The sequence below is a fragment of the Phyllobates terribilis genome, unplaced genomic scaffold (genome assembly GCF_046119375.1).
Source record: "Phyllobates terribilis strain yellow unplaced genomic scaffold, ASM4611937v1 Scaffold_1__5_contigs__length_1240528914, whole genome shotgun sequence".
NCBI classification, from domain to species: Eukaryota; Metazoa; Chordata; class Amphibia; order Anura; family Dendrobatidae; genus Phyllobates; species Phyllobates terribilis.
In genome coordinates, this window is record NW_027362761.1 from 363,078,659 (window position 1) to 363,097,014 (window position 18,356).

Below are 18,356 nucleotides of genomic sequence, written 5' to 3' on the forward strand. Positions count from 1 at the left end.
GACTGCAGCTTCGCTCAGGCACACAATAGATTCAGTTGCTGACCAGACACATCTGACAAGAATCTTCATAAACAGTAGAACAGTAACATTTAATGAGGCATGGCCAGTGAAATCGAATAACACTTGCCAGTCCCATAGAGAGATTAAGGCAGTTTTATAATCTACCAGCACGTACACCTGCTAGATTAACAGAAAGTGCATGCACAGACACTAGTAACACCCCAGTGCTACGAAGGTCCACACGCAACACACAAGGCCAAATCCCTGCCAGGTTTAGGGATTAAAATACAAAGTGCCTAAATAGTTACCCAGTTGGGTATTGCCTATTGTTTATTGTATGAACTGAAATAATATGTGCAGGGGTGGATTAAGAGTAGCCAGGGCCCGGGCAGTTTAGAAGGTGTGGGCCCCCCCCACAGGTACCCGATGTATCACGTGACATGTCACATGATCCCCTTTGATAGATCATGTGATAGGTCATGTGACTAACACAGATGCTTTGGTGACATCTGTAGACGGAAAATTATGGAAATTTTTTTGCATTATGTACACAGCCCTATACATAACATAGCGCTATATATAGTAGAGCAGCGGTGGGAGATTAAATTCCTTGAGGGGCCACATGAGAGACCATGACTGTTGTGGAAGGTGAATCAATAGGCTGAAATTAATTCTGCTCAATATTAATAATATTAACAAAATAATAAAAAAAATATATTAATTGTATGACTCAGGCTATGTGCCCTCGATGCAGAAATGCTCCGGATTTTTCCTGAGTGTTTCTGCATCTTCCTGGCAGATAAAAAAGCATGCGGATTGTACATGCGGATTGTACATGCGTTCTCCTGCCAGGGACATGCGGATGTGAAGCGTTCTTCACTTGCATTTCCGCATACAGGTTGACAAGCACTTTCCAAGCGATTTTAGCATCACTTAGAAAGTGCTTATCAACTTGGTCACATTATATAAATCCATGCAACCGGCATGGATTTATATACTGTGACGAAAAGAATTTTTAAAAATAAAAAATAAATCTATACTTACCTTCTGATGGCCCCCGGAGTCTTGCTTCTCTCCATTCTACCTTGTCGGGAGATCGCGGTACACTGAAAGACCTGCCAACGTCAGCGTTGCGTGACCCGTCACATGACTATGACGTCAGCGCAGGTCCTTCAGTCCATCGCGATCTGCCGGCATGAGAGGAAGAGCGCACCGGGTGCCGCCAGAAGGTAAATATAACATTTATTTTTTATTTTATTTTTTTTTTCACAGTTTCTATGGTACCCGGGTCCGGAGGAGAGTCTCCTGTCCTCTAGACCTGGGTACCATCCGCACATTGAAACGCGTGGATTCCGCATCTACATATGCAGTGATGCGTAATCCATGCGTTCCAATGCAAGTCAATGGCGGCGAAAACGCAGCACTTCCGCAAAATAATTGGTAGTGCTGCAGATTTTTCCTCAATGATAATCCGCAGCGGAAATTTCAGCAGCATGTGCACAGCACATGCGGATTATCTTTGGGGAACATGGCAGACCTTCTACCAAGCGTTTTTTAAGCATTTCTGCAGCGTTTTTGCCGCTGCGGAAACGCTTAAATGCATCATGGGCACAAAGTCTTAACATTGAGCAGAATTAAGTATGCTGACATCCCCCTATATACAGTTTGAGCCCCCACATAACTCCCTAGATACAGTATGAGTCCGCACATAGCTCTCTAGATACAGTATGAGCCCTCACATAGCTCCCTAGATACAGTATGAGCCCCCACATAGCTCCCTAGATACAGTATGAGTCCGTACATAGCTCCCTAGATACAGTATGATCCCGCACATAGCTTCCTAGATACAGTATGAGCCCCCACATAGCTCCCTATGTACAGTATGAGATCCCGCATAGCCCTATATACAATATGAGCCAGCACATAGCCTCCTATATATAGTATGAGCCCGTACATAGCTCCCTATATACAGTATGAGCCCCACATAGCTCCCTACATACAGTATGAACACCCACATAGCTCCCTACATACAATACGAGCCCGTACATATAGCTCCCTTCTCTGATCGATTGTAGGTTCCACAGCCAGCTCAGAGAATGGTCGAATGCAAAATGCAGCTACCTGGGAGACACCTCTGACCACCGCATGAGGTGGCCCGAAGGCACCCCCCTGACGGCTGTACCCAGGTCACATGCCCCCCCTGATTCCCCTAGGTATGGCCCTGTATAGTTTATATGACAATACATGACTGGTATCTATAGTATAATAAGGGATGTGTCCTTCTGCCAGAAGCCTCTATATGTTGTGCAAGTGCAATACCTGCGCAGTCTGGCCACAGACAGAAAGACACATCCACATCCCAGACAGGGATGAGGAGTGTGGCGCCGGAGATCGCGGTATGCATAAGCACTGAGCGCATACCGCGATCTCCGGCACCATAAACACATACGTGTTCGGTCCTGTCATCTCTGGAGAGGCCAGGGGAGGAGGGTGGCGCAGGCGCCGATTTCCGGCGCTATTTTAGTGAAGACAAATATGAACAGTGTCTTTGACAAAATGGACAGCGTGGTATGCGCATGCGCGTACTTTGGCGCCATTTTGTTGAATACACTCTGCACATTTGTATTCATTCAAATGAAACCAGATATCGCGCTATGCGGACATGTGGAGCATGGACCTGAGTGAGGGGGGAGCATATACCAGGATGGGGGGAAGCATGGACCAGGATGGGGGAGCATATACCAGGATGGGGAGCAGCATGGACCAGGATGGGGGAGCATATACCATAATGGGGGGGGAGCATGGATCAGGATGAAGGAGCATACACCAGGATGGGGGAGCATACACCAGGATGGGGAAGCATACACCAGGATGGGGGACCAGGATGGGGAGCATATACCAGGATGGGGAAGCATATACCAGGATGGGGGAACAAATACCAGGACGGGGGACCAGGATGGGAGAGCATATACCAGGATGGGGAGAATCATGGACCAGGATGGGGGAGCATATACCATAATGGGGGGGAAGCATGGACCAGGATGAAGGAGCATACACCAGGATGGGGGAGCATACACCAGGATGGGGGACCAGGATGGGGGAGCATATACCAGGATGGGGAAGCATACACCAGGATGGGGGAACAAATACCAGGATGGGGGACCAGGATGGGAGAGCATATACCAGGATGGGAGACCAGGATGGCAGACCAAGATGGGGGAGAATATGCCAAGATGGGGGAGAATATGCCAAGATGGGGGACCAGAATGGGGAAGCATATACCAGGATGGGGGAGCATATATCAGGATGGGGGGAGCATATACCAGGATGGGGGACCAGGATGGGGAAGCATATACCAGGATGGGGGAGCATATACCAGGATGGGGAAGCATATACCAGGATGAGGGACCAGGATGGGGGAGCACATACCAGGATGGGGGAGCATATACCAGGATACGAGCCCAGGATGGGAGAGCATATACCAATAAAAAAGCTCGCCACCCGGGCGTAGAACAGGTTCAATAGCTAGTATGATATACTGTGATACAGACATTAGATGTTATATGCTATACACATTGTTTTATCCCATCTGATGTCTGTACCACAGTATACCATACAGTAATCGATATACTGGATGATATTTTTTGTACATGGGTATACACTATATTGATCACACTTGGACCTGCCTACAGGACCTCACATATTATATATGGAGCAGTATAGTATGTGACGTCCTGTAGGTTCAGGGTTGATCAGTCAGTGCAGGATCCACTCTGCTGATGTCTGTGGTCACTCTGCAGGAGCTCAGTGTGATTTATTGCAGGACTCTGAATTTTCCTGCAGATCTGGTGACTCTGGAGCCGATGACCCAGAGTGACCTGATCTGCAGCAAAGGTCAGACTCCGGCCATAAGTCATACAGGGCCCCAGCAGAGCGGCTGCCGTCCTGACACTAAGGGATCCGTGTGAACTCATCAGGAGGGGAGCAGCGTCCTGCAGCCCCCTCCTCACTCCAGACATCTTGCCCAGGGCCCGACCTTGACCTTGTATTTACCACCATCCACTGATGCAAGAGCTTAACTCCGGCAGGATGAAGTGAAGAAGCTCCAGGCGCTGCTGTGTCACGTCAGTCCTGGAGACACAGACACGCCCCCTGCACGCTGTGGCTGTCTCCCTGATGCGGCCAGCCGGCTTCTAATGGTAATGTGCGGTCCCCCTGCCCCTGCCTCTCCAGAAAACATTATAATGAGGGCGATCTGGCTGTGGGCCTTGCCGGAGCCTCGGGCGCCGGGCGGTAGCCCAGATCATCCTCATTATAATCCGCCTATGGATGTATATTATGTCTCATTGTAAATATGATACAATGTACAAATTCTGGTACAATTTGCTGTCATGTATTGACATTAACCTTCTAAGCCCAAGGGAAGGGCAGTCCACCAGCCATGGTTCCCTAGAGGTTTCCTCAACAGGGGGTTTTCCTCTCCTGAGTGCTGAAGGATGATTCTTCATCAGTCGGAGGTTTGCTATTTTCAGTGTCTTTTTCATAGCAATTGGCTGATTCTAAATTTCAGACACTGAATGAAATAATAAAGTGATCTGTAATAAAATTCTGTCAATTTAACATCCAATAAAAGTGTTTTGTGCATTTCTTTCACAACTTGGGTTGGTGGGATTTTCTTCGGAATCAGGATCCAGCATCTATGATCAAGCCATGAAGCCAGATATGGAGTCGGAGCATTTTTAACCCTGTGCTGGAAAACAAGACGGAGCAGAGATGACAGAGTGTTAATGCACAATTAGCACAAGTTCACACTCTTCCTTGCATTCAGACAATGGGGCCTGTATCAGCCACAAATATCTTCACAGTACGACAATCACACTTAAGTTTTGTTGAAATATCTAATGTTTTCATACATTGATCAAGGCATTGAACTATTTGATGCTTTTTGGCAGAGAGATCCTTTTTCTTTCCCATATTGCTTGAAACCTGTACCTGCTTAATAATGTGGAACATCCTTCTTAAGTAATTTTCCTTTAATTAGACTCACCTGGCAAATAAATTATCATAGGTGTTTGAGATTTATTTCAGTGATCCAAAAAGTCGTGAAACATTAATACCATACATGAGTTGATTTGAAAAGCCAAAAATTATATCTTTACGACACTTAAATACAATTTGCATAATAATTTGGAATGTGGTGTATCTTTTGTAGCGTTTTTGTGGCGTTTTTACGGCTGCGAAAACGCTTGTAAAACAGTCTGCCATGCAAAGCAATGTGAATTCGGATGTGCTGTGCACATGATGCGCTAATTTGCGCGCCGAATTCACATTGCGTTGTAAAACGCAGCATGACCATTTCTACCGTGATTACGCTGAAAATTCGCGGCCATCGAGGAACATTGAAACGCAGCAAACCCGCAGGTATATGAGCATTTTCTGCGTTTCAATTAAATTCAATGGCCGCGAATTTGCAGCGTAATCGCGGTGCATGTGGTACCCGGGATGAAGAGGAGACTACAACTTCTCTTCATCCCGGCTACCACGCGGTGAAAAAAATAAATAAAAAAGTTAAAAATAAACAAAACCTGTATATTCACCTCTCCGGTCAGCTCCCGGTGGCGTCCTCTCTCCTTGGCGTCGCGCGATGTATTGCAGGACCTGCCGTGACGTCATTTAGTCACCTGATGGTCACGCGACCGCTGACGTCGGCGGTCAGGTGATGGTCGCGTGACCATCAGCTGACTAAATGATGTCACCGCAGGTCCTGACAGTACACTGCGGGACGCCGAAGAGAGAGGACGCGGCCGGGAGCAGACTGGAGGAGACCGGAGAGGTGAGTATACAGGTTTTTTTTTATTTTTAACATTTTAATTCTCTTTTTTTTTTTTTACTATAGATGCTGCATTTAAAGCATCTAAGTTGTTCACACATTATAAATCCAAGCCGGTTGCATGGATTTATATTGTGTGACTAACTTGTCAAGTACTTTTCCAAGTGATGCTCAAAATCGCTTGGAAAACTGCTTGAAAAAACCCATGTGAAAACGCATGTAAAAACGCTGATAAAACGCTTCTCTTTGGCAGAAAAAGCGCATGTAAATCTGCACCACTACTAAGGGTTCTTATCTGTCACTGGGTACATTTCCTGTTCATTGTCTGTAATACATTTCTTCCCATTAGTGAAGGTAGTAGAGTCTTGAATGGTTATTTGCATGTTTTACTCAGTGGCAAATATCTTAAAATATCTCAATGAAATAGTCATTGAATGCAAGAAAAAGTAATTTTAGATTTGTCTGATGCATTTTAGGATTCTTGCGGCTGCAACTCAAAAATCCAAATTAGAAAAGAAGAGTCATCCAGACTCACAGGCAGTTCCATGATTCTGATACAAAAATAGAAAGCTAAGTGGTTTCATCACCGCGCATACATTTTTATACTTGTTGAGCTAGCAAAAATAAGAATAAAATAAAAATGTGTCAGAGATCAGTAAAAAAAATCCCTGATATCTCTGTGCTCAAGCAGATTAATTAAGAACTTGTTTAATATTCTCTTATTACAACAAATTAATGCTTATCTCACATGACCAGTGCATAGATCATATATTTCATTGCTACTAAGTATTGTTAGCAAATATATAATAAATGATCTGGGACCAAGTATGTGAACAGAGGATCTTATATTCAGAAAAATTCAGGTATAATATTCCCTCTGGACATAAATTGGTAAGTGTCCCAATAATACATCATTTCATTTATGCATTTTGTGAACAAAGAAAAACAGGTTATTCAAATATAGTAAATATCTGCAACTGCAAAAAAGAAAATGTATAATAAGGCGCCACAGCAGGTACTGGTGCCAGAATGTGATGGGGGTTCAACCCCTTACTGACTTGATAACATCATAATGGGTGCTGTCGGTGCAGGTGTCCCCTTTAAATGGGTTGTCCAGTCATTTAGTAGTGGCCTTAAAGGGGTTGTCTGGTCTTGGGCTACAAGTCTGCAGTCACTCTATGTGTCAATATGATCTATAAGTATGATGATTAGAAATGCAAATATTTACTAAAACATCTGGTAGAGCAGATGATGTGTCCTCTTTATTTCACCACACACCTCCGGTAGCTGTCAGAAGCTCATTGCAGTGTATGTAACCTGGTTGACACATTAAATAGAAATTTACCTCAGTTTCCAGTTTCACTCCCTACCTGCCCTCCATGTGTAGTGTGGGGTCTATCACTATCTACCTGCTCTCCATGTGTAGTGTGGGGTCTGTCACTCCCTACCTACCCATCCTCTATGTGTAGTGTGGGGTCTGTCACTCTCTACCTGTCCTCCATGTGTAGTGTGGGGTCTGTCACTATCTACCTGCCCTCCATGTGTAGTGTGGGGTCTGTCACTCCCTACCTTCCCTCCATGTGTAGTATGGGATCTGTCACTCCCTACCTACCCATCCTCTATGTGTAGTGTGGGGTCTATCACTATCTACCTGCCCTCCATGTGTAGTGCGGGGTCTGTCATCGGAGACTCCACCAGTCCTGACCCCAGCACCGGAGATGATCTCAGTCCTGACCCCGGCACCGGAGACTCCACCAGTGCTGAGCCTGTGCCCTGGGACCCATGATCGGAGGCACCAGGAGATCTGACCTCCATGTCGTCCCCTCCAGTGACTGTACAGGCCCCGGGCCCCCCTGAGCTCCCGGAGACCCGCTTCATCGGGCCCCTGGTGACCCCCAGTGAGCCCTCCATGTGTAGTGTTGGGTCTGTCACTATCTACCTGCTCTCCATGTGTAGTGCGGGGTCTATCACATCACTATCTTCCTGCCCTTCATGTGTAGTGTGGGGTTTGTCACTATCTACCTGCTCTCCATGTGTAGTGCGGGGTCTATCACTATCTACCTGCCCTTCATGTGTCGTGTGTGGTCTGTCACTCTCTACCTGCCCTCCATGTGTAGCGCTGGGTCTGTCACTATCTACCTGCTCTCCATGTGTAGTGTGGGGTCTGTCACTCTCTACCTGCCCTCCATGTGTAGTGTGGGGTCTGTCACTCTCTACCTGCCCTCCATGTGTAGTGCGGGGTCTGTCACTCTCTACCTGCCCTCCATGTGTAGTGTGGGGTCTGTCACTCTCTACCTGCCCTCCATGTGTAGTGTGGGGTCTGTCACTCCCTACCTGCCCTCCATGTGTAGTGTGGGGTCTGTCACTCTCTACCTGCCCTCCATGTGTAGTGCGGGGTCTGTCACTCCCTACCTGTCCTCCATGTGTAGTGTGGGGTCTGTCACTATCTACCTGCCCTACATGTGTAGTGCAGGGTCTGTCACTATCTACCTGTCCTCCATGTGTAGTGTGGAGTCTGTCACTATCTACCTGCCCTCCATGTGTAGTGTGGGGTCTGTCACTCTCTACCTGCCCTCCATGTGTAGTGTGGGGTCTGTCACTCCCTACCTGCCCTTTATGTGTAGTGTGGGGTTTGTCACTATCTACCTGCCCTCCATGTGTAGTGTGGGGGTCTGTCACTCCCTACCTGCCCTCCATGTGTAGTGCGGGGTCTGTCACTCCCTACCTGCCCTCCATGTGTAGTGCTGGGTCTGTCACTATCTACCTGCCCTCCATGTATAGTGTGGCGTCTGTCACTCTCTACCTGCCCTCTATGTGTAGTGTGGGGTCTGTCACTCTCTACCTGCCCTCCATGTATAGTGTGGCATCTGTCACTCTCTACCTGCCCTCTATGTGTAGTGTGGGGTCTGCCACTCTCTACTTGCCCTCTATGTGTAGTGTGGGGTCTGTCACTCTCTACCTGCCCTCCATGTGTAGTGTGGGGGTCTGTCACTCCCTACCTTCCCTCCATGTGTAGTGTGGGGTCTGTCACTCCCTACCTACCCATCCTCTATGTGTAGTGTGGGGTGTGTCACTCTCTACCTGTCCTCTATGTGTTGTGTGGGTCTGTCACTTCCTACCTTCCCTCCATGTGTAGTGTGGGGTCTGTCACTCCCTACCTACCCATCCTCTATGTGTAGTGTGGGGTCTGTCACTCCCTACCTGTCCTCTATGTGTAGTGTGAGGTCTGTCACTCCCTACTCATCCTCTATGTGTAGTGTGAGGTCTGTCACTCTCTACCTGTCCTCCATGTGTAGTGTGGGGTCTGTCACTATCTACCTGCTCTCCATGTGTAGTGTGGGGGTCCGTCACTCTCTACCTGCCCTCCATGTGTAGTGTGGGGTCCGTCACTCTCTACCTGTCCTCTATGTGTAGTGTGAGGTCTGTCACTATTCTACCTGCCAATAATGGGTGAGGGGACCTATACCTGACACTATAAGATGGGGTATTTGTGATCAGTAAAACAGAAGGATTTTATTGTTCCTCCTGTTAGTAATTATCTCAGGGAAGTGGAGGCTGCCACAGGATGGCGCTGCACATTGCAGTAGGAGTCCTGGACTTTCTCGGTTTACTCTCTATCTTGCTCTTACAGACTACTCTCCTGAGGAGCAGGAAGGATTTTACCGTCACTTCCTGGAGCCGGGCAGGAGCGTTGTTGTTTATAACAACGCGGCACAGGTCTCCGACATGGCTGTATGTCAGCGCTGTGTGCTGGGGCTGCTAGTGGCTGCGGTGTGCGGGGCGGCGGCGGCCTCTGCCACTGATCATCCGGCTGCTGAGTATTCACCTGCCGACAATGGAACCGAGCTCGGCGATCTGCTGGGCAGTGACACTACGGAGGGGGCTCCCACCTCTCACCCCGGCACAGGAGATTATCTCAGTCCTGACCCCGGCACCGGAGACTCCACCAGTCCTGACCCCGGCACCGGAGAGCATACCTGTCCTGACCCCGGCACAGGAGATTATCTCAGTCCTGACCCCGGCACCGGAGACTCCACCAGTCCTGACCCCGGCACCGGAGAGCATACCTGTCCTGACCCCGGCACCGGAGACTCCACCAGTCCTGACCGCGGCACCGGAGAGCATACCAGTCCTGACGCCGGCACCGGAGACTCCACCAGTGCTGAGCCTGTGCCTTGGGACCCGCGATCGGAGGCACCAGGAGATCTGACCTCCATGTCGTCCCCTCCAGTGACTGTACAGGCCCCGGGCCCCCCTGAGCTCCCGGAGCCCCGCTCCATCCGGCCCCTGGTGACCCCCGGTGAGCAGCCCTGCCCTGTACACGGGCACCCGTGTGCTGGGTGATAGAAATGACTTCAGGGTTCTGGTGCTTAATGGGTGCAGCAATCTCCACTGTGGATTTAGTCCTTGTCACAGATTTTCAGTCCCTTACTGCTTTCTGCTTTCTGTTTGCAGGATTTCACCACTAGGGGGAGATCACCATTTCTGGGGTACCAGGATGGGGCAGATTTACATTGTGGTTTTTATCATCAGATCCTTCCAGTGTCACAGCTGAGATTTACGGATCTTCACAGGATATGTCAGAATTGGCTCCTAAGTCTGGGACCCATATTTATGTCCAGTATGAGGGTCTCCTGATCCAGCGTGCTTACTGGTTCCCCCAGGGGCAGTGACCGGAGAGGTGGACGCCTAGGTGCTGCGCTTTTAACTTTGATGTGGGACTCCCATCTATCAAACATTTCTGTCATTTCCTGGGAATTTGCTGTACATGTCAGTTGTGAGATCGCCCCTTGAATCTGGACTAATTACCCTTTTCCCCCAAACTTGTTGTGTAAATTATAGAATTTCCTACAATTTAACAATTCAAGATTAACTTTTTTTTTTTTTTTTAATAGAAATCTGCACAGTGCTGTCCCTCTGTTATTCCTCCTACAAATGTATGAATAAACTGGGTGTTACCAGCCGGTGGTGGGGTGTCCTTGGTCAGTGTCACTTTATACACCCAATGCTTCCAGTGTTAGCCTGGCTGTAACGAACATGTGTCTTTAACAAGAATTATTGTTTGTTTATTCAGACATTTCCAGGAGGAATAACAGAGGACCAGCACAATGCAGTATTCTAAGTAAATATGATCTAGAAGTATGATGATGAAAAATGCAAATATTTCCTAAAACATCTGGTAGAGCAGGTGATGTGTCCTCTTTATCTCACCACACACCTCCGTAGCTGTCAGAAGCTCCTTGAAGTCTATGCAGCCTGGCTCACACATTTATTACAAATTGACCTCAGTTTCCATACCTTTTCCAGTCCGTTACCAGATAACATCAATCAGTCCTTATCATCAGTATAAATCACAAAAGTAAAAAGGATCTGTCATCATAATAGGGCAAAACTCTAAGTCTCTGTGCTGATCATGGACTCTTGTTCTCCTTAGTCTCCAGCCTGTGTGTTTGTGACCTGCTGTTGGATGAGTGCAATGCCAACTGCTGCTGCGATCCTGACTGCAGCGCCGCTGACTTCAGTGTCTTCTCCGAATGCTCCGTCCCTGTCGTAACGTAAGTAAGACAGTGATGGGTTCATTTTTATTTTACAGTCCTGAGTGCTGAACTGTATGGAGCAGTACAGACATTACTCTGGATTGTTATTGTAATTGGATAAATGTCAGACTCCAGGCTGCCTGTCATACTGAATGGTGTTTGTGTATGTATAATTGTACACTCCCGAACATGAGGTTATGTAAATCGAGGAAGTATCGGGTGTCACAAAGATATGGAAACGATTTCATTTTCAAGCATCTAGCCCAGATCTGCAGCATGTAGGAGGGACATAAAATCCAGATTGAAAGCACATTTTTTTTTTTAGCCACATGAAACCTCAATAATTGGATCAAGTGCTGTGGGATGATTGTATGATGCCTCCTGTGTAACAGTTATCGCCACTTGTCATAAACTGAGCGGGACAGAATCCTTGAACGAAGAGACCTTGGTATATCACTCCAGCAGATCGCATCCCGTGTAGGTCAAGATGTCAGCGCAGATCCTTGTTGTACGCCCCAAAAGTTGGGAGAGCAACGATGAACTGGCATGGCAGCACAGAGGCGATCCTCTGCACGGACGGATTGTCAGATTAGAAGAATGGTGCATATTGATCCGTTCTGTACTGCAAGTGAAATTAGACATCACTTACCAAGCCTAAGGCGGCAAACAGTGTCTACACAAACCATCAGAAGGCGTTTGTTTGCATGACGTTGGACTTCAAGCCAAGCGTACTCCAGTAGATGTGTATTGCTCTGTCCGTACTCCAGTAGATGTGTATTGCTCTGTCCGTACTCCAGTAGATGTGTATTGCTCTCTTCTGTCCGTACTCCAGTAGATGTGTATTGCTCTGTTCTGTCCGTACTCCAGTAGATGTGTATTGCTCTGTACTGTCCGTACTCCAGTAAATGTGTATTGCTCTGTACTGTCCGTACTCCAGTAGATGTGTATTGCTCTGTACTGTCCGTACTCCAGTAGATGTGTATTGCTCTGTACTGTCCGTACTCCAGTAGATGTGTATTGCTCTGTTCTGTCCGTACTCCTGTAGATGTGTATTGCTCTGCTCTATCCGTACTCCAGTAGATGTGTGTTGCTCTATTCTGTCTGTACTGTCCGTACTCCATTAGATGTGTATTGCTCTGTTCTATCCGTACTCCAGTAGATGTGTATTGCTCTGTTCTGTCCGTACTCCAGTAGATGTGTATTGCTCTGCACTGTCCTTACTCCAGTAGATGTATATTGCTCTGCTCTATCCGTACTCCAGTAGATGTATATTGCTCTGCTCTATCCGTACTCCAGTAGATGTGTATTGCTCTGTTCTATCCGTACTCCATTAGATCTGTATTGCTCCGCACTGAACGTACTTCATTAGATGTGTATTGCTCTGCTCTATCCGTACTCCAGTAGATGTGTGTTGCTCTATTCTGTCTGTACTGTCCGTACTCCATTAGATGTGTATTGCTCTGTTCTATCCGTACTCCAGTAGATGTGTATTGCTCTGTACTGTCCGTACTCCAGTAGATGTGTATTGCTCTGTACTGTCCGTACTCCAGTAGATGTGTATTGCTCTGTACTGTCCGTACTCCAGTAGATGTGTATTGCTCTGCTCTATCCGTACTCCAGTAGATGTGTATTGCTCTGTACTATCCGTACTCCAGTAGATGTGTATTGCTCTGTACTATCCGTACTCCAGTAGATGTGTATTGCTCTGTTCTATCCGTACTCCAGTAGATGTGTATTGCTCTTCTCTATCCGTACTCCAGTAGATGTGTATTGCTCTTCTCTATCCGTACTCCAGTAGATGTGTATTGCTCTGTTCTGTCCGTACTCCAGTAGATGTGTATTGCTCTGTTCTGTCTGCACTCCAGTAGATGTGTATTCCTCTGTTCTGTCCGTACTCCCGTAGATGTGCATTGCTCTGCACTATCCGTACTCCATTAGATGTGTATTGCTCTGCACTATCCGTACTCCAGTAGATGTGTATTGCTCTGTTCTATCCGTACTCCAGTAGATGTGTATTGCTCTGCTCTATCCGTACTCCAGTAGATGTGTATTGCTCTGTTCTGTCCGTATGCCATTAGATGTGTATTGCGCTGTACTATCCGTACTCCTGTAGATGTGTATTGCTCTGTTCTGTCCGTACTCCAGTAGATGTGTATTGCTCTGCACTGTCCGTACTCCAGTAGATGTGTATTGCTCTTCTCTGTCCGTACTCCAGTAGATGTGTATTGCTCTTCTCTGTCCGTACTCCAGTAGATGTGTATTCCTCTGTTCTGTCCGTACTCCAGTAGATGTGTGTTGCTCTGTTCTGTCCGTACTCCAGTAGATGTGTATTCCTCTGTTCTGTCCGTACTCCAGTAGATGTGTATTGCTCTGCACTGTCCATACTCCAGTAGATGTGTATTGCTTTGCACTGTCCATACTCCAGTAGATATGTATGGTGCTGTACTGTCCTTACTCCAGTAGATGTGTATTGCTCAGTTCTGTCCGTACTCCAGTAGATGTGCATTGCTCTGTTCTGTCCGTACTCCAGTAGATGTGTATTGCTCTGCTCTATACATACTCCAGTAGATGTGTATTGCTCTGCACTATCCGTACTCCATTAGATGTGTATTGCTCTGCACTATCCGTATGCCATTAGATGTGTATTACTCTGTACTATCCGTACTCCAGTAGATGTGTATTGCTCTGTTCTGTCTGTACTCCAGTAGATGTGTATTGCTCTGTTCTATCCGTACTCCAGTAGATGTGTATTGCTCTGTTCTATCCGTACTCCAGTAGATGTGTATTGCTCTGCTCTATTCGTACTCCAGTAGATGTGTATTGCTCTGCTCTGTCCGTACTCCAGTAGATGTGTATTGCTCTGCTCTGTCCGTACTCCAGTAGATGTGTATTGCTCTGCTCTGTACGTACTCCAGTAGATGTGTATTGCTCTGCTCTATCCGTACTCCAGTAGATGTGTGTTGCTCTATTCTGTCTGTACTGTCCGTACTCCATTAGATGTGTATTGCTCTGTTCTATCCGTACTCCAGTAGATGTGTATTGTGCTGTACTGTCCTTACTCCAGTAGATTTGTATTGCTCTGTACTGTCCGTACTCCAGTAGATTTGTATTGCTCTGTACTATCCGTACTCCAGTAGATGTGTATTGCTCTGTTCTATCCGTACTCCAGTAGATGTGTATTGCTCTGCTTTATCCATACTCCAGTAGATGTGTATTGCTCTGTTCTTTCCGTACTCCAGTAGATGTGTATTGCTCTGCTCTATCCATACTCCAGTAGATGTGTATTGCTCTGTTCTTTCCGTACTGTCCGTACTCCATTAGATGTGTATTGCTCTGTTCTATCCGTACTCCAGTAGATGTGTATTGCTCTGCTCTATCCGTATTCCAGTAGATGTGTGTTGCTCTTTTCTGTTCGTACTCCAGTAGATGTGTATTGCTCTGCTCTGTACGTACTCCAGTAATGTGTATTGCTCTGCTCTATCCGTACTCCAGTAGATGTGTGTTGCTCTGTTCTGTCTGCACTCCATTAGATGTGTATTGCTCTGTTCTGTCCGTACTCCAGTAGATGTGTATTGCTCTGCTCTGTCCGTACTCCAGTAGATGTGTATTGCTCTGCTCTGTCCGTATTCCAGTAGATGTGTATTGCTCTGCTCTGTCCGTACTCCAGTAGATGTGTATTGCTCTGCTCTGTACGTACTCCAGTAGATGTGTATTGCTCTGCTCTATCCGTACTCCAGTAGATGTGTATTGCTCTGTACTGTCAGTACTCCAGTAGATGTGTATTGCTCTGCACTGAATGTACTCCATTAGATGTGTATTGCTCTGCTCTATCCGTACTCCAGTAGATGTGTATTGCTCTGTTCTGTCCGTACTCCAGTAGATGTGTATTGCTCTGTTCTGTCCGTACTCCAGTAGATGTGTATTGCTCTGTTCTGTCCGTACTCCAGTAGATGTGTATTGCTCTGTTCTGTCCGTACTCCAGTAGATGTGTATTGCTCTGTTCTGTCCGTACTCCAGTAGATGTGTATTGCTCTGTACTGTCCGTACTCCAGTAGATGTGTATTGCTCTGTACTGTCCGTACTCCAGTAGATGTGTATTGCTCTGCTCTATCCGTACTCCAGTAGATGTGTATTGCTCTGTACTGTCAGTACTCCAGTAGATGTGTATTGCTCTGCACTGAATGTACTCCATTAGATGTGTATTGCTCTGCTCTATCCGTACTCCAGTAGATGTGTATTGCTCTGTTCTGTCCGTACTCCAGTAGATGTGTATTGCTCTGTTCTGTCCGTACTCCAGTAGATGTGTATTGCTCTGTTCTGTCCGTACTCCAGTAGATGTGTATTGCTCTGTTCTGTCCGTACTCCAGTAGATGTGTATTGCTCTGTTCTGTCCGTACTCCAGTAGATGTGTATTGCTCTGTACTGTCCGTACTCCAGTAGATGTGTATTGCTCTGCACTGTCCTTACTCCAGTAGATGTGTATTGCTCTGCACTGTCCTTACTCCAGTAGATGTGTATTGCTCTGCTCTATCCGTATTCCAGTAGATGTGTGTTGCTCTGTTCTGTCCGTACTCCAGTAGATGTGTATTGCTCTGTTCTGTCCGTACTCCAGTAGATGTGTATTGCTCCGCACTGAACGTACTCCATTAGATGTGTATTGCTCTGCTCTGTACGTACTCCAGTAGATGTGTATTGCTCTGCTCTATCCGTACTCCAGTAGATGTGTATTGCTCTGCACTGAACGTACTCCATTAGATGTGTATTGCTCTGCTCTATCCGTACTCCTGTAGATGTGTATTGCTCTGCTCTATCCGTACTCCTGTAGATGTGTATTGCTCTGTACTATCCGTACTCCAGTAGATGTGTATTGCTCTGTACTATCCGTACTCCAGTAGATGTGTATTGCTCTGTTCTATCCGTACTCCAGTAGATGTGTATTGCTCTGCTCTATCCGTACTCCAGTAGATGTGTATTGCTCTGTTCTTTCCGTACTCCAGTAGATGTGTATTGCTCTGTTCTGTCTGTACTGTCCGTACTCCATTAGATGTGTATTGCTCTGTTCTATCCGTACTCCAGTAGATGTGTATTGCTCTGCTCTATCCGTATTCCAGTAGATGTGTGTTGCTCTTTTCTGTCCGTACTCCAGTAGATGTGTATTGCTCTACTCTGTACGTACTCCAGTAATGTGTATTGCTCTGCACTGTCCATACTCCAGTAGATGTGTGTTGCTCTGTTCTGTCCGTATTCCAGTAGATGTGTATTGCTCTGCTCTGTCCGTACTCCAGTAGATGTGTATTGCTCTGCTCTGTCCGTATTCCAGTAGATGTGTATTGCTCTGCTCTGTCCGTATTCCAGTAGATGTGTATTGCTCTGCTCTGTCCGTACTCCAGTAGATGTGTATTGCTCTGCTCTGTACGTACTCCAGTAGATGTGTATTGCTCTGCTCTATCCGTACTCCAGTAGATGTGTATTGCTCTGTACTGTCAGTACTCCAGTAGATGTGTATTGTGCTGTACTGTCCTTACTCCAGTAGATGTGTATTGCTCTGTACTGTCCGTACTCCAGTAGATGTGTATTGCTCTGTACTATCCGTACTCCAGTAGATGTGTATTGTTCTGTCCGTACTCCATTAGATGTGTATTGCTCTGTTCTGTCCGTACTCCAGTAGATGTGTATTGCTCTGTACTATCCGTACTCCAGTAGATGTGTATTGCTCTGTTCTGTCTGTACTCCATTAGATGTGTATTGCTCTGTTCTGTCCGTACTCCAGTAGATGTGTATTGCTCTGTACTGTCCGTACTCCAGTAGATTTGTATTGCTCTGTTCTATCCGTACTCCAGTAGATGTGTATTGCTCTGTTCTATCCGTACTCCAGTAGATGTGTATTGCTCTGCTCTATCCATACTCCAGTAGATGTGTATTGCTCTGTTCTTTCCGTACTCCATTAGATGTGTATTGCTCTGTTCTTTCCGTACTCCAGTAGATGTGTATTGCTCTGTTCTTTCCGTACTCCAGTAGATGTGTATTGCTCTGTTCTGTCTGTACTATCCGTACTCCAGTAGATGTGTATTGCTCTGCTCTATCCGTATTCCAGTAGATGTGTATTGCTCTGCTCTGTACGTACTCCAGTAGATGTGTATTGCTCTGTTCTGTCCGTACTCCAGTAGGTGTATTGCTCTGCTCTATCCGTACTCCAGTAGATGTGTGTTGCTCTGTTCTGTCTGCACTCCATTAGATGTGTATTGCTCTTCTCTGTCTGTACTCCAGTAATGTGTATTGCTCTGTACTGTCCGTACTCCAGTAGATGTGTATTGCTCTGTACTATCCGTACTCCAGTAGATGTGTATTGTTCTGTCCGTACTCCATTAGATGTGTATTGCTCTGTTCTGTCCGTACTCCAGTAGATGTGTATTGCTCTGTACTATCCGTACTCCAGTAGATGTGTATTGCTCTGTTCTGTCTGTACTCCATTAGATGTGTATTGCTCTGTTCTGTCCGTACTCCAGTAGATGTGTATTGCTCTGCACTGTCCATACTCCATTAGATGTGTATTGCTCTGTTCTGTCCGTAATCCAGTAGATGTGTATTGCTCTTCTCTGTCCCTACTCTAGTAGATGTGTATTCCTCTGTTCTGTCCGTACTCCAGTAGATGTGTATTGCTCTGCTCTGTACGTACTCCAGTAATGTGTATTGCTCTGCACTGTCCATACTCCAGTAGATGTGTATTGCTCTGTTCTGTCTGTACTCCAGTAGATATGTATGGTGCTGTACTGTCCTTACTCCAGTAGATGTGTATTCCTCTGTTCTGTCTGAACTCCAGTAGATGTGTATTCCTCTGTTCTGTCTGTACTCCAGTAGATGTGTATTGCTCTGTTCTGTCCGTACTCCAGTAGATGTGTATTGCTCTGTACTATCCGTACTCCAGTAGATGTGTATTGCTCTGTTCTGTCCGTACTCCAGTAGATGTGTATTGCTCTGCACTATCCGTA

General features: G+C 46.6%; 1 protein-coding gene across 3 annotated transcripts in view; it reads left to right on the plus strand.

Moving 5' to 3' along the window:
- The first annotated feature begins 9,457 nt into the window (after nucleotides 1-9,457).
- The window catches only part of TCTN1 (tectonic family member 1), a 78,129-nt gene continuing 69,230 nt past the window's right edge, over nucleotides 9,458-18,356 (plus strand). For all 3 annotated transcript variants that reach the window (XM_073676312.1, XM_073676313.1, XM_073676314.1), the window contains exons 1-2: nucleotides 9,458-10,130; nucleotides 11,265-11,385. In XM_073676312.1, coding sequence (XP_073532413.1) covers nucleotides 9,557-10,130; nucleotides 11,265-11,385 — 695 coding nt within the window. In that variant the 5' untranslated portion in view covers nucleotides 9,458-9,556. The remainder of the gene's footprint in view (nucleotides 10,131-11,264; nucleotides 11,386-18,356) is intronic.